General features: G+C 31.6%; 1 protein-coding gene across 3 annotated transcripts; it reads right to left on the bottom strand.

Moving 5' to 3' along the window:
• Window positions 1–100: 100 nt before the first annotated feature.
• LOC148605610 (presenilin-associated rhomboid-like protein, mitochondrial) lies at window positions 101–17,652 on the bottom strand. Of its 3 annotated transcripts, none has more exons than XR_015915917.1 (10): window positions 17,567–17,652; window positions 15,726–15,927; window positions 13,751–13,897; window positions 12,547–12,697; window positions 11,354–11,503; window positions 8,774–8,844; window positions 8,233–8,343; window positions 2,952–4,338; window positions 2,204–2,301; window positions 101–215 (listed from the first exon to the last, which is right to left on the bottom strand). XR_015915917.1 is itself a non-coding variant. In XM_088548723.1 (9 exons), the coding sequence occupies exons 1-9, from the start codon at window positions 17,620–17,622 to the stop codon at window positions 125–127; spliced, it is 1,077 nt and encodes a 358-aa protein (XP_088404849.1). In that variant the 5' UTR covers window positions 17,623–17,652; the 3' UTR covers window positions 101–124. The 3 variants fall into 3 exon arrangements, 1 of the variants encoding a protein (XP_088404849.1); XR_015915916.1 differs by lacking the exon at window positions 2,952–4,338 and adding an exon at window positions 423–498; XM_088548723.1 differs by lacking the exon at window positions 2,952–4,338.
• Between the last annotated feature and the right edge of the window lie 222 nt (window positions 17,653–17,874).

Below are 17,874 nucleotides of genomic sequence, written 5' to 3'. Positions count from 1 at the left end.
ACAAGTTTAATATCAGTGTATATCAAAATATATCAGTAAGAAGATATTTCCACTAAGTTAGGAACTAGGCAGATAGTCATTAAAATCAGACAATCAGGTCTTTGTGTGTAAATAACAAATATATTTATTTAGAATCTGATCTTATACTGTGCCATGTTCTCATAACTGTCTCTCTCTTGTTCCATATCAGTTCTCTACCATACTTCCAATACCACCTACAAAAAAAAAGAAAAAAACTCATCCTGTCTAACATTTTAATAGGTTATATTGACAGAGTAATAATAGCTGTTCTAAAGCACATGCTGATAAATTTCTGAATTGGTTATTTGTAGCAGAATTGAAACCATACAGAATACATTATTGCACAAAAGGTTATAATGTAACTACAGTTGTAGAGGCTCCTAAGAGCCTGAATTGCTCACCTGACTTGATAAGCAATATTCTATTATTGTAAAAGTGGCCAAGTTTTTCTTCGGTAAAAATTACTAACGCTCATATCTGAAAAAACAAAATCATCAATTTTCATCGAATTCTGTCAAGTAGTGTCAGAGGAGAAGATTTTTTAAAGAAGTAACATCAAAAATTGCAAACAAAACGTCAAAAAAGGGCAAAAAGTCCAACATGGCTAAACAGATTATCACCAAAAGTTGACCAGATCTCATCTTACTGAAAACTTCTGTCTGCTCCCTATCTTCTGTTATTAGTAATGGAGGCCATGTTCGTCATCTGATCAAAAATACTCACATCAGTTCTACGCAGAATACCCTTAGAAACATTCATATCAAGTTTGGTTCTAATTGGTCTAGCAGTGTCAGAGTAGAAGATTTTTGAAAGGGCAAAAAACTTCTACATGGCTAAACAGATTTTGACTAAAATTTGACAGACAGATCTCATCATGCTGAACAAATTTATCTATTGTCAGAATCTGGCTGAACCTACTGGTTTCAGAGTATATGAGAAAAAAAAATCTGCCTGACCCCAATGTTCTATTTTTAGTAACAGTAGCGATGTTTTTTGATGGATCAAAAATCTCAACATCAGTTCTATGCAGAATACCCTAAGGAACATTCACATCAAGTTTGGTTGTAATAGGTCCAGTAGCATCAGAGGAGAAAAAATTTGAAAAATTGTTAAGGATGACAACGATGATGGCGGATGCCAAGTGATAGCAATAGCCCTTCTGGCCAGGTGAGCTGATAATGTTGATTTTCTCAATTGAAAAATAAGTCTTTTTTTTTCATACAAGAGTAAGACATCGAAAGCACACAAAAAAGCAATAAACTAAACTGCATGTGTTGTCATGGTAGGTATTCAGGAAGTTGATATCAGACAGCAACCAAATATCTTAAAATGTAAGTCTTATCTATATAAAGCTATATACCAAATTTGAATTCAATCTATTCAGCAGGAACCAAGATTTTTGTGACGAAAATTTCTGATGAACTGAATAATGGAGAAGTAGATACTTATTTATTATACATGTATAAAGGTCACATGTAGCATTAATTTATTGAAGTTCCCTGGATTATAAATTTTGATATTTCACAAGATCCGCTAGGACCGTCAAGGCATAAAAACCCCCTCAGTCACTCAATACATTTGTGATATTTTAATTGTTGATGCTTTGTTTATATAATATTTGAGGAATTAACAACAATATAGATTACATAGATGAATAGATAATTCATGTAATCATAAAATCAAATTAGTAGTTTGACCAGCAAAAGGAAACCATGTAAACTGATAATCCACTTAAAATAATTTTATCATAGCAACAATACAGCAACAGAAACATAACTGCAACCCTTCACATTCAGGAAAAAGAGATTGCCGTTAGCTTTGGTCTTGTGAATTAGCACAAGTTCTCATGCTAAGTATACCTACTCGTACAGGAGAAACCACAGTTGCTTACAATATTTATACCATCTATTGAAAGTAACAAGTCACATTTGAAATAAATCTGTCCAGCAACAGCCCAGATTGTTATAAAAAAATTATCCATCATTTCATATCATGAAAATTGCAATGATCCCCAAAATAAGAAATTGCTTACAACATATGCCACATACCAAATTTGAAATTGATCCATTAGAAAAAATATGAAAATTACAATATCACAGGAACTCTTTTATCATTTTTAAATTATTAAATATACTATAACATATATCAAGACTTTTCCATAATAATCTGACAGAGTACTTACATTCCAAACAGAACACCACCTAAATGTCCTGCATGATCAATCATTCTCCACCGGAGTAAAAATCCTAAAGTGTCAAATACTATCAGTCCAATTAAACCCTAAAAAATAAAAACACAAAACACACAAATTAGCAGTACAATCCTGGTGCTGATTAATAGAGAGTGGATCCTGCACCCCCCCCCCCCCCCAAAAAAAAAAAAATTTAATTGGAAAATGTTTTTTTTTCACGAAATCTTGATTTTTCACAAATACCACCCAAATGATGTTCTTATGAAAATCAATCCCATCAAAGTGTTTACTGCCACTAACCATTCATAAAAGAGGAAATTGCTTTAAAAAAAGGAGCACACCAGGCAATACTATGTTATGACAAAAACACAGGTTGTTGCCTGGGGTATACAACATGAAAAAATTATTGGTACTACTATAAAATTACCCTTACTATAATTTTTTTTCACCACATGTTCCTCCTTTGGTCATGTACAGACACCAAAATGACTCCTTGTTTGCATTTTTTCCAAAAAAATGATAAAAGAGGGAATAAAAATAACTAAGTATAAACCTGACACCAAAGTAGAAATATTATGTTATTTTTTTTATACAAGACAAATTAAACCAGTCTGTAATGTTTACTTCCTGTGTTTCAATAATTTTTTCCTTGATTTTAAGGTATAAAAAATGACAGTGTATTAACAATTCATAAGAATAAATATTTCAATATAAACTATAAGTCAAACAGACACATTACCTAACACTTATACTCCTCCAAATTTACAGTATACCATTTTCTAAATTTATTAATCTGCTCAGATAACAACTTTTATAATAATAGATTGTGTATCATATGATCAAATACAAATATTTGGAGATACCACTTCTAATTACGAACCCCCACTAATACAAGAGAAATGTATTTGTTTATCTGTGATTATATAACCATATTCTACATTTTCAGCAATACATGTACTGTCCAAAAAAATAAATTAAAATGAATAAATAAAAAAATACATAACATTTAGCTAAATATGCAAAAAAGCTTGTAAAAGGTCTTCAGATAAAGGTAATCCACACCATGATCCATAGATGGCAATGTTTCCTTTATTTTTCTGAAGATCATCATCTTACAAAACTAAAGCACAAAATAACAACATTACATAATCAAGTGTTCTAGGATTCCTATTACCCGTTGCCAGGGTAAATGAATTTGATCCAGGGTAAGTGAGATTGGATTAAATTTAGCATTCATTAATATTGCGGGTAAGTGAAAAAATGTGAAACATGATTCAGGGTAAATGAAATTTTTCAAAAATCCTAGAACACTGCATAAACTGGTCTAGTTAACTTTATAAAGTCCAATAATAGGTGTAAAATCAGCTGATAATCATAAATAACATCATACATAAAATGATATTCTCAAACATACGGTCCTGTAACTTAACTCGATCAAATGTAAAGATGAGTTAAAGGAGACCAAAAGGAAATATTATACTGGCACTAACAAAATATATTTATTATGTAAAACAGAAACCAAACTTAACATATAAGTGCCTAGAATGTGATTTAAAATCCCTTTGATCTTGCTTTATGATAATTTTCAATCTCACACCAGTCAAGTAAGAATGAAAATTATTGTATAGCTGCACAACATACGTGACGTCACGAGGCACTCTGCCAAAAACTGTCCTGAAAGGAAACATTGCAGCACTTATAAACTTCCAAATTTAGGTTAGAAAAACTGAAAATAAAAGAAAAATAAAACCTTAGACTTCAGCAAAACTGGGATAAACAGATTATTTAATATTTTTTAAACGCACATGAGTTTCTCATGCTCATCTCATCATGAGAAACTCCCTATTGATGAAAAAATATCAAATAATCTAACATTATTGACGTGTACTAAGTGTAGCGAGAAAATTCATCCTAAATTCAAGAATGCTAAATGCCATAAAGTCATTGATATAAAGGAGCTGGGACAGATTGAAACCACATCTATGCTGGATTTTAAGTAACATTCCATGCAGCATTCAAACTGAACAATCCTGCTGTCTTTTCCGCACCACTTGTGATAAGTTAGTTTGTCCTAGCTGCATAGCTGAAAAACATATTGGCCATCCATTCAATGAAATAAAGGATGTCTATAAGAAAATGTAAACAAAATTCAATGCTGCTATCACTCATTATGAAGCTAAGAACTGGACAGTGAAAAGTAATCAAGGTAGCAAAGATTCTAGTAGAAATCAAACGAATGTATTCTAGGGACAAAGATCATACAGGGAAAACAGACACACACAGCAAAGAACATAAAATAATTAAAATAATACATACAAAGCAACAAAATTAAATGAGCAACTCAAAATCTATCAAAAACTGGGAGATACATGGACCAGGTGCACAGGTAGGGTAATCGTCTTCTGCTTTTCTAGAAACACCCTCTGAGATACTCATAAAAAGTCAAGTTCAGAGTAGACAAAAGAGGAAAGGAAAACAATGACACATTGAACAAATCAGTTCACATGGTACAAATGGATACACTGTAACAAGCCACAAGTTCATGATGAGCACCATAAAACTTCTGTATTGATGACTTCAATCTTGTAGCAACATAACCCTGTTCCAAAAGCCTACTTGTAAGAAGTCTAGCATGGTACAAAAGGACTTGGTAGTTACAGAAATCTCTGGCATAACGTATGAGTTGTGATATGAAACTCCATACACAGGTGATGAAAATATAGTGCCTCAGATGAAAGGAAAGTTGACAATACAGAATGAAAAGTCACCACATTTTGTCATATAAGTTTGTCAATAGTTTTCCTTTTCCATTGATCTCTAAGTGTAGGGAAAGATATGAGGCTAACTTTATAGTGTCTGAAGTATCCTTTCTCTCAAGTTCTTTGAGGTAGATGTGATGTATAAAATCCACAAAACTAGGATTGCCATCTATATAGCAGAAATTGGATCTGGCTAAACGATGTTCCTTCTTTTGGTTCAGATAAGCTGTAAAGTCAGCTTCATAAGAGAGAAGGAAAGTAGAATTATTAGGATTGAAGAACACAAAATAAGAATGTACTTAAGTACTATTCTGCATAAGAATGAGGCAACGGGTGGCACATCATATTTCTCAATTTGGTCATTTTTGCCACAAACATTATTAATACATCTAGAAAACAACTCAAAAGCTATTTAAATTTATCCTGAAGCATCTGTGACGTAGATATTTTTTTACTGCTTATATAAGGAATGAGCTGGAAAATTTTTCTGCCATTTTTTTATAGTGCTTTTCAACTAAATTTGACCTTTTAATATCTTACAAAGGCAAATTTTACAAACATGTACTTTGATGGTTATTTCTGGAGGTTATCGGGTATAAACACTTGGTTAATGCAATAAAATCTCTGTTTTTTTTCCTTCATGTGCCACACCTTATACACATTTTGCCTGATTCTTAGACGGTGAAGTAATTAAATCTACAGACAAAACTAGACATATATTACCTATTCAAAACTGAGAATGGTCACATTCAAGAAATCAGTTGACATGGAAAGAATGAACGTTTCACAAAGAAGAAAAGAATTTGCTGAGAAAAAAAGAGAATCAGAACTCTTAAAATACCATGGATGCTACTGAATTCTTTAAACATTCGTCCCGTGTTCTTTGATGACATAAAGCTTAAACTCATGTAAATAGCTTCTCAAGACCTGGAACAATGCTTAACTTTGTAGCTTAAAAGAAACAGTTACCTGAAAACAGTCTGGGGTTATTACAAGAGGTGACAAAAAGGATATGAAACTTAAAATGAAGAAGAGGTACATGTATACCATTGAGTTAGAATGCTGTCACCTTATTCTAACCTGATCTGATGAATCTTACATTACTGTTACTTCTAAAGGCTTTAAATCCATGTACACAGAACGCACTAGCTCTATACACAGTGCTGAGAAAAACCATGTTGTATGATGTGGAATTATTAGAAAATGGAATGAGGAAGATCATTGGCAAATCACATTGATATTTGTGACAATTCTTGAAAAACATCATATATTCTATCATATATTCAAAAATATGATTTTATAAGAGGAAAATGAGCACCAGTAGTTCATTGTATATTTTAAGGCAAAGTTGGGAAAGATAGAAATTTTAAGGTTCAAATGCAAAAGAAAGAATCTATGAATATTGCATTCATTCAAGAAAAGACTGATTTTGAGTTTAAAATAATTAAAGTGTATTTACAGTACTCCATTATGAACTACATTATTCATAAGTAATCATACAAGAAAACAAGAGGCTCCCAGGAGCCTGAATCACTCACCTGTAACCTTACAAGAAAAAAGTTAGAGTCAAATAACATTTGAAGACTATGTGAACAACATTTATACAATTGAAAGACTTAAGTGAGAATATCTCCAACATGAAGGCACTAAGCAAGAATCAAGCCTAAATCATAATTTTTGTTAACCAAGTTCCCCTAAAAAAAAAGTGGTACAACTTGACCGATTTTTGAAGCTTTTATAATACTATTTTTCTAAGTTTGAAGGAAATTGGTAAAAATAAGTTGAAACAAGCCTAAAGCATTAATATTTAACTACTTCCCCCTCCCAAGCAAGAGGCTCTCCAGAGCCTGAATCACTCACCTGGTTAAATTTTTGCCTTTCAAGGGCTATAACTCTAACAAGGAGTAGTCTGACAATTTTGACTCAAAGAAGACTTTGGTAGGACTTATCATAAGGATCATTTCATCAATTGAAAGTTTCATTCTATCAATTATAGTTATCAAGATGTTGGCATAATTTTTAGCCTTTCAAGGGTAAATAACTCTAACAAGGAGTTGTTCAACAACTTTGATCCCTGCAAACTTTTGTAGGCCTTACTATAAGGATCATTTCATTCTATCTACCATAGTTTTCAAGATATTGGCAGAAAACTGTAAAAAAATGTCATCTTTCTCCTTTCAATAGCAATAACTCTTACAAGGAGTCAACTGATAACCTTGATCCTTGAAAACTTTTGTAGGCCTTATAACAAGGATCATTTCAGCAACTGAAAGAACTTGGCTAAACCTAACGGTTTTTGGAAATGTATAAGAAAACTTCTGAATGAGACCCCTGCTTTTTTAGTAACAGTGGCCATGTTTTTCCACAGATCAAATATCCCTACATCAGACCTATGAAAAATGTTCTAAGAACATTCATACCAAATTTGGTTCCAATTGGTCAAGTGGTGTCAGAGAAGAAAATTTTTGAAAGAAATAACATTAAAAATAGCAAAAAAATGTCGAATAGAGGCAAAGACCCCAACAAGGCTTAACAGATTAAAACAAAAAATTAAAAGCAGTTAGATCTCATTATGCTGAACACTTTAATTCCATATTAGAATTGGCTAAACCTAAGAGTTTTGGAGATATATGCAAAAAACTACTGTTTGACCCCTATGTTCTAATTTTAGTAATGACAGCCATATCATGAAATATGTTTTGACTGGTTATAGTGTAAAAATTCTAGTGGAAAATTTTCCTGTATTTTTCTGCAGGAAAATTTTACCAAATTTAAGTGGTAGTATCTCCAGTGGGCAACTTTCATTTTCACTTTTATTGATAAATACAGTTTCTAAAAGGCCTACTGAAGGATTTCCAATAAAAAAAATATTTGGGATTAAAAAAATGCATGAATCATTTATCATAAGCTTTTGCCTGGTTTTAAGGCAGAGCTGTACTTAAAAGCTTGAAATAGATGTGTACCGTATTTACAATAATATCTTCTGCATACACAAATGAAGCAAAAAATAAATACATGTGATGTAACATGGCAAATTTACTTATATACTAGATAATAAGCTTAACACCAAGATTTATGTGTGATGCCATTCTTATAGACTAAAGATAAGAAGTAATGATAGAAAGATTGAGGCCAGTCTTAGTAACATTCTTCAACACTCAGATGAGAAGCTAAAATATATGATATCTTCCATAAAGGCTTTTGTTAAGTACATTTGTATTAATACCTACACACCTAAAACCAAACTGTGATATTACTTACAGACTTTGCTGAGAAGCTAAAATCCATGATTTCTCCTATAAAGGCTATTGTTAGTCTAGTATCTGGCTGTGCTGAACACACTAATCCAAGAAGAGCTAAAACTGCACCTGACTGGTAAAAACATAGAAATATGAAGTGATGCTTACTTATAATAATACAACCACTTAAATAAAACTCTGGTTTTTTTATGCTGTTATTAAATTCAATAGATCATGTTGTCAATTTCACTATAGCTGAATAACCTAAACAATATATATTCAGTGCAAGTATATGTACACAGGCAAAATTATTTCACTTAATTAAGGAAATAAAATTTGTGACAGACTTCACATGAAATAAAGGTGAACTGAGCCACTGTCAAATGTATGGCCTGACTTTGATATACTAATTGAGCTGCCTATTTTATTGTGACAACAAGCTTCTGTGCTTTGAATGATATTAAATCACACAATAGTCTGTAATTTTACACTTTTGACTAATGAACACTATTTAGTTCTGTCCATACACCAAAAATTCTTTGGTACTGTAAACATAAACTTACAGCCCCTATTGAAGGAGTCCTTATTCCTGTCAATCTTTTACCAGCAAAACTAACCAGAGATGATACTACACCTGCAAACAAATTTATATTTAAACAGTAAAACTTATTTAAAATGAACTTTGGGGAAAAAAACTGTAAATCTGTTTTAAGGATGTAGACTAAGGGTAAGGGATATCTTGAAATCAGTATTATTTTTGTATCATATTCAATTTCACCAAAGCCTATCAAGCTTTCATTTGACACAGATTGAAAGCAATCCAAGTTACTTTGATGCTTCCATAACACTGATGTGAAATGCTGAATACAAAAGATTCAATGATTTGTAGGAGTTGTGTCCCTTACCTAGGTCAACCTCCTTAAATCAGATGACTTCTAATGTCCCTTCTTTATATCAATTCCAAAGCATTTTGAACATGTATAAACCAAACATCTGTCACAATCCAACAAATTTTTCACTCTGAAGGAGCCCAGCTCAGACAGAATTAAACTGTATTGAAGGAGTATATCATACAACACTATGAAACTCTGTTTCTCTGGTTGTCTTGTATTAATTTGTAATAATTTGCAAACAATTCACATGTCTGTATTTTATATTTAGAAACTAAATACAAATTGTATTTTAAGTAATACATTGGCTTTTACAGTGGATTTCTCTTCTTATACAAGTGCATGATAAAAAAACTCCATGCTAAATTATTACTCTAATACAATGTGCTTTTTGGGTGTTTACACCACTAATGTGGTAAATGGTAATATATATATGGACAACATCATAGAGGTCATAGGTAAATTTTACCCAATTTTATCGATGTCACAACAAAATTTGTCTCAATAATGGTTGCTATTTTGTGCAACACACAGGTGGCACATTATAAAACAAGAGGCTTCCAGGAGCCTGAATTGCTCACCTGGTTGAATTTTGCCTTCCAAAGGCAATAAATTTAACGAGAAGCTGTCCTACAATTTTCACTCAAGAAGTCTTTGGTATGACTTATCATAAGATCTCAACAATTGAAAGTTTCTTTTAATCTATCATAGTTTTCAAGATATTGACTGAAAACTGTTAAAAAAAAATGAGTCATTTTCCCCTTTCAAAGCCAATAACTCCTACAAGGAGTCATCTGACAACTTTTATCCCTGACGACTTTTGTAGTTCCAACAATATGGATCATTTCAGCTAACGGTTTTGGAGATATATACGAAAAACTACTGTCTGACCCATATGTTCTATTTTTAGTAACGGCTGCCATGTTTCTTGACGGATCAAAAATCCCCACAAAAATTCTATGCAGGATATCCTAAGGAACATTAATGCCAAGTTTCGTTTCAATTGATCAAGTAGTTTTAGAGGAGAAGATTTTTGAAAGAAATAACATTAATAATAGCAAAACTTGTTAAAAAAGGGCAATAACTCCAACATGAATAAATGGATTAAAACCAACATTTGATCAGAGATAGATCTTATCATGCTGAACACCTTTTTTCCCTGTCTGAATTTAGATAAACCTAATGATTAAGGAGATATACGTGAAAAACTACTGTCTGACCCCTATGTTCTATTTTTAGTAATGGTGGCCATGTTTTTCGACGAATCAAAAATTCCCACATCAGTTCTATGCAGGATACCCTAAGAAACATTCATACCAAGTTTGTTATCAATTAGTCAAGTAGTGTCAGAGGAGAAGATTTTTGAAAGAAATAACATTAAAAATGGCAAAAATCATTGAAAAAGGGCAATAACTCCAACATGGCTTATGGATTAAAACCAAAATTTGACCAGAGATAGATCTCATTATGCTGAACACTTTTACCCTCTGTCAGAATTTAGTTAAACCTAACGGTTTAGGAGATATATGTGAAAAACTACTGTCTGACCCTTATGTTCTATTTTTAGTAATGGCAGCCATGTTTTTTGACAAATCAAAAATCCCCACAACAGCTTTATGCAGGATACCCCAAGGAACATTCATACCACGTTTGATTTCAACTGGTCAAGTAGTTTCAGAGGAGAAGAGTTTTGTATAATTGTTTAGCTCACCTTTGGCCAGGTGAGCTAAAAATGAAGAAAGTAGTTGTAGTAGAATAAAAAGAATTCACAGACACTCTGTTTTATCAATGTTTTACCTGGCATTGGCTATTGCTTGGGGTAAAATAAGGGTTGAATGGCCAGTCTGTGGTAAAACAATGATAAAATGGAGTCTCTACAAATTATTTCTAAGTTTCATTTTGTAATAAAACAAAAAAATTGTGGGTGATAGCTCACTAGGGATACCCCAGCTTTCAATAACAATATAAGGAAAAAAACAAAGCCCTCAGTAAACAGGAAGTCGTTGTCAGATTAATTTTCCCAAAAATAAATTCCACCATATGGCATGCCTAGAGGAAGAATGTGTCTAAATATCAACCTTATCATGTAGAGTAGTTGCTAAGTTAGAGAAGTGTGATGGAAAAAATTGTTACAGATGGACGCAAACAAGGGTAAAACAGAATACCCCTCCAGGAGAGTGGGGGTATAAAAAGGAAATCTCACCAATTACACTTTCAAAAACTTAGCAGCTTGGTTCCTCTCAACTATCTTACCTCCACTAATGTAGACAGCAGCTAACTGTTCTTTGCCAATTAAATGTAAAACTGCGCCAGAAAAGGACCAAAAGACATACATGTTGGCAAATAAATGTAAACCATTTGTGTGACTAAACACTGATCCTAACATTGATGTTATACTGTGAGCTGAAAAAAAAAAAACAATATTTTTTTTAAACCGAGTCCCTCTCCAAAAAAAGTGGTACAATTTGACTGATTTTTGAAGCTTTTATAATAATATTTTTCTAAGTTTGAAACATGCTGAAACAATGTAAATTCTTTATTGAAAAGCAAAGGATATTTACAGCTACAAATGTTCTAAGGCTTTGGGAGAATATGTGTTGTTTATTTAACATTACTTGTGGTATTGGCTTTCAGTTCCCATTAATTGTTCTGATCCTATTTTCTTGAAGTTGTCCTTATTGTAAGTCCTGTTCACTAGGGTTGTAGTTTTTGTAAACACAACCATTTATAAAGAACTTATTACTTTCCTTGAGGTATTCAAGTTAAAATCAAAATTTCCCCCTAATATATAAGTAATTGGCAAACACATCTTCCTAAAATCTTGTTCTCTTACTTCCAAAATTTGGAAGTGACCTACCAGTGGTTTCTCTTGATTCCATTCTTAGTTTCCCCGTGGTTGATTACTTGATTTCAACCATAATAAATTAATTTCAATTTTTGCCTCACCATGGTTGATTACTCAAATACAGTTGATTACTTGGTTTTATGTATTTAGATTTACCAATGATTACTACTTTCATTTTTTTTTTGCTTCATTGATTACATAATTCTATTTTAGGTATGTTATTAATGACTTAATTCTATTTCATTAATGTTTTTGTTTACTTGATTCTTTTTTTTTGGTACATGTAATATTATTGATAATTTGATTTTATTTTTAGCTTCATAATTGATTACCATTTGACATATCTAATGATTATTTTGATATTGTAAGTGATTCTCAGTCTTCATCCATTTACTCATAACTATTTGAACACTTAATTATGGGACACCATTTTACTACATGTATGTATTCATTATTTTTTTTATTTCACAAATACAAATTTTTGATATCAAAGAGCAACTTTCTCAGAAAAAAATTATTGAATAAATAGTAAAATGACACCATAAATTTTCTTTACTTACAATTACACCCAAAATGCAATGTATAAGGTCTAAATACCTACCTGGTGTAGGGGAGTTCATAAAGTATCTGTAGAGTATTTGTTGAATACCATTGCTTCTTATTTTCCAAACCAGATATATGGCTGTATTGGCAGCTATTATTGACATTCCAAACTTTTGTCCTGAGGTTAAATTATTCCAATAAGCATTTATCTAAAAATAAAGTGATTTGATTCAATTAGCAGTCTTTATAAATATCAGGTGGGAGGCCTTCTTATTTAGAAACAGTTACAGACCACATAACCATTCTCAGTTTTTCATTTGGTTGTTGCACTTTTTAGATAAAAATCATATAGATTGTCACCTTACAAAAGTGATCTTTCTTTATTTGGTTCATTAGAGGGAAATGACTGTATGATTTTCTAAAAAATACAAAGTTGTATGTAAAGGCATACATATGTTTAATCTAAAAGCATCACTTGTTTGGTGAGGTAACATTTTTATGCATTTTGAATCAATTCAGCATCTGATTTTATATGGATTGATACTTTCTTTTATTTGTTGTAAACAGAGAATGGTTTGAAATCCTGTGTAGATTGATGTTAATTAGAAAGAATCAGGGCCAAATGACCTGCACAATTTTCTCCTGGATTCTGACCATAAGTAAGGCTAATTTCTTAAGGTAATTTTTTTAATTGTCCAAAATTTTCATTAGAATGTGTAGGAAAAAACTTATCCTTCATAAAAATGTAAATTTGTGAAAAATCAGATTGAGGAAAAGTATAAAAATACAACAAAATATTTTTAAAATGCATTTTCTACACTTTTGCTCAAAATTAAACACTTTCAGTCATGAATTTCCAAAGAACCACAGTTTCAACCATCACTCTAAATGTTTTTTTTTAGTTCTGTGATTTATGAAAAAGTTTGAGATGGTTGGTAAGGTAGCTATAAGGCAAAAATGTGCAACTTTTTGTTAAAATAATTGAGCACATGAAATGTAGACCTTATGTAGCTTATGCAGAACTTAACAGTAGTACCACTCATTTTTTTATCAAAGAGAAATGTTTAGTTTGAGCCAAATACTTGCATATTTTTATGTTTGTTCCGTGCTATCCATTAAAAGGTTATTATAATAATGTAATTTCTCACAATTCTGAGTTTCAATAATCAATTTGTCTTATCATACCCTCAACTTGCAAAGATGGGGTATATAGTGATAGGGTTGTCCCTCCTTTTTTAGATCAAAGCGATCACTTGTCTTACATGTTGTCTGAAACCCATATGTTTTGATTGGTGAGTATGTTTGACACCACTCTCTGGATTACTAAACAAGGACTTCATCTTCAAAGCATGTGATCTCATGTCTTCATACTGCCATATCATAGCACCAACAAAACTGCATCCACAAGTCTGAAACAAAAGTGAGATAAATTTACTTATAGATTTTATAATGAGTGAAAGTTGAATAATGCATTACCAACTTCCATGAGTTATCAAAACATTTTCCTCTATGATTCCTTTGGAATATTATGGCTGCTTGGCACTTGGCATCTTTTATGGTGAAATTCTAGTGATTGTCCATCTATAACATTACCAATGGTGCCAGGAGAAAAATGTTAGAAATGTCAAAATGTGGCTTTTGGTTTGACCTATCAGGTTTTATAGAAAATGGTACACAACAACCAATTGCAACAGAGAATTTTTTATACCACTAGTTCATATCACATCATCCATGGTGTTATATTGCAACAATTGGAACTACTAGGCCATTTCTGCTTCACTAAGAAATAACCTTGGATGCAGAAAGGGCAAAAATTGCCGGAATTGTAGTCATAGACAATTCAAAGTAGTTCTTCCCACCATGCCGCACTGAAAAAAAATGGTTAGTTACATGTATCACGAGAAATAAAGAACAATGACTATGTCAAGAATTTTGGCACAAAGCAAGGAGCTAAGAAAAAAAAGTAATGGTAAAAATTTCAAAGAGTAAAACTATAATTTTAGAATCGGATCACTCAAATTCTGAAAAGATTCTTTCGCCTAGTGTCCCTGAGGATTTTCTTCTGTGTAACTAGAAAGACTGAAGAGTTCTGATTGATATTGCAAGTCTCTAGCCGTCCAAAAAGTACATGTAGATAAATTGAACAAATCATTGAGAAAATCAAATTATCATAGTAGTTTGTACACGTACTTCAAAAATGTAAAAGGTTGGAATTCAAATGGCACCAAATTAGATAAAATGCCTTATTGGGCAAAGCTTAATTATGATAAGATAGTAGAAGTTGAACCCTGAACAGTTGAGGCAAGAATGGACAAACCATATGAACTTGACAGGTTTCAAGAAGTCCTTTTTTGGTCCCTAACAATAATTCCTAAACAGTATGGTTATAAACTAAATAAAAACCCTAGTCTTCCTTTGAGGGTATGGCACCTTGTAGTATAATTTCATAAATATCTTCTTTTACTCAAGTCATTGTCAAGACATGAAACGTTTATGCATGATGACAAGAAGACAGTATGATACATGTACCAGTAAAGACTAAACAAATGTGTTGCTGTTGTATAAAATAAAGCTTGCCAGCAACATGCAGCATTGTTGGAGTGATTAGTCCCAAGACCAATATTTCTGAATTAGTCTTTTAATCTGTACATGCAGTGTAAAGCAAGTGTTTCATTTTTAACTCCTCCAATTTTTTTCTACCTGTCTAATGTATCAGAATAATGATTTTCAAGATGCATCACAGGCACCTATTGAGGTAATTTCAAATACTAAGACCAAAGAAATATTACAGTCATTCTTTATAATTCAATTTTAGTATCAAATTTCAAAGATTATTTCATCAAAAAAGATTGATGAGGTCACAATACAAAATTTGGCCTATAAGAGATTTGAGGTTTGAGAGACACATGACTTATTTTTTAAGAAAGTTGAATACACAAATGTATTTTTCCAAATACATGGAACAGCTCTGACACATACAATGTATTGCTTCTAAAGGAATATACAGTACAAATATCATTAATTGAAACTAGATCAATATGGGGCTTATCAAATGATTCGTATAAACAAATATTTAAGTTTTTTTTTTTTTCTTATAACAGTTATACTGTCCATTTCAGTAGATCAGTTAGGGAGTGATCCTATGTTACAGTATTTTCACCTTAATCAGTGAACTTATTGAAATAGGTGGGATGTCTAATATACAATGTATTGTCTACAAATACTTTATATAATTACCGCAGCTGTGAACAATACAGGTTTTGTAAAACCTCGAAAAGGCAAGTTTCCATCTCCATTATTTTGAGTTAGAAATTCCTCAGCTTCTTTCTGTGATCTCTTTGTCCTTATACCCCTGGAATGTGTGACTCTTGATCTGTCAGAATGACCCAGAAATTTTCTTTTACTATGCTGAATCACATGTTGGGAAGAATTCTGAAATCTATACATCCAAAGGTTAAGGTTGTAGAAACAGATACATGAATCAATCTTATACAGAACACTCCAGGAACTAGAATTCTTAATCTCCTAGAACTGTGTTTGATTTTGAAGAGACACCAAATTTGCAGGATTTTTTCCTGTTATCTTGGATGTTAAACACCAAAATTGTTGAGATCAGACAGTGATAGAGAATACAATTTAGCCTGCTCTCTTTGTGATATCATCAGTAACCTGTGATTTGTGTTTATTGCCATGTTGGCGAAAAAAATTTCATATAGGGCATGGTAAGTTCACAAAATGTACATTTGAAAATCAATAACAAATCTATTACTTAAGTGAAAGAAATATTAGTTTGTATCTCCCTTCGGCAGCATCTAGGGTTGTATTATCAACTTGGTTCTGTATGCTTATGCAAGAAAAAGCATCAATATCCATTTTTTACCTTCATTTTCAGGAGCTATAAAACAGCATTTGCATATACTTATTTATATGTGATTGAGAACCAAACCACTCTCAGAAAATTTTCGCTAGTTTCGATGATTAAATACAAATCGAATCATAGCTTTTCTAAGATAGGTTTGGCCATTACAGTCTGCAGTATGGCACCAGATTTTTACAAAAATAACATAATCAAATTTACCTATAATTCTTGGGTACTTAAAAATTGTGAAACGAAAACGAAAACAATCGATAAAAGAAAGAATCGAAGGTAACAATTCAATAAATAAATCAAATGTAATAAAAACCACAATTAAACAATACAAACCGAAACAGAATGAAGGGAAACTAAATTAAATAACAGAATTTTTAAATGTTTTGCAGTTTAGAAGAACCATATTGTTTATCAGTGCAGGACAATTCGATCCAAAGACATTTCGGACCATGACAAATAGTACAATGCTTTAGGACATATTAAGTATAATATATCAAATCAGAGCTGACAAAAACTATCGAAGTTGTTTTTAATTAATGTTTCTTCGGGAGCATTAAAAGGTTTCACCTTCATAGAAAGTACATGACTTATCTAATCTACAGGAAGCACGTAACATAAACAAATTTGGATAAATACAAAACAAGTAATAAAATTTAAAAAATTGTAAATGTTATTCTGTAAATGTACAGTCTTTGTTAATTATGTTGTAAATTTTATACTAATATTACATTTAATGAGATGTAGTAAGTTACTATGACATTGACATAGCAAATTAGATAGTAGTCCGAGATTGTCCAATGGATTTTTTCAAGACAAGTGTGCCCAATTTTGTCAGGAAAAAAAGCTGTTGGATGTCAAAGCAATCTCTGTCCAATTAGATTGGTAATCTCTCCTAAATTATTACTATAGTATTGTTCATCTGCATTATGCATAAATTAAATTTAGGACAGATATAATGTCACTTTCACATTTACAACATTGATATTAAAAAATATTTGAAATGACACAAACTGTATAAAACATGCATTTGTTTTGTAACTAAATTCAGATGAAACTGAAGCTATATAGTTACTGTTACGTCAGATCAGATTCAGAAGTTGAGAAACTTTGTTGAGTTATGCGTACAGCTGTCTATAGATTTTCTCTGAATATTTTTATTGTTGCTGTTATTCATTAAAGTAATAAAATAATAATCATATATACAAACTTAGAAAGTTGAAGGAGATTTTTTGACAGACAACCGATGTTGACATGGGCAGCCATACTTTACATATTAATGAAAAGAAAACGAAATTATAGCTAGATTTTATTAAAAAGACATTTAGTTTTTATAGTTTTTCAATAACGAAAAATAGAAGGACATAAGAAACATATTTTAAGATGCAAGATGAAATGAGAAATTTGACAAGCGAAATGTTTCAGTATTAATTTTGAAATTCGTTCCGAAATTCTTTACAAATGCGATACTTTCGTTCCATATTGCAATTGCACCAGAATATCTAAGGCCATTCAAAA

The sequence above is a fragment of the Perna viridis genome, chromosome 10 (genome assembly GCF_037379345.1).
Source record: "Perna viridis isolate PV_CMFRI_1.1 ecotype Kerala chromosome 10, ASM3737934v1, whole genome shotgun sequence".
Lineage (NCBI taxonomy): Eukaryota > Metazoa > Mollusca > Bivalvia > Mytilida > Mytilidae > Perna > Perna viridis.
This window is presented reverse-complemented; position numbering and strand designations above follow the sequence as displayed.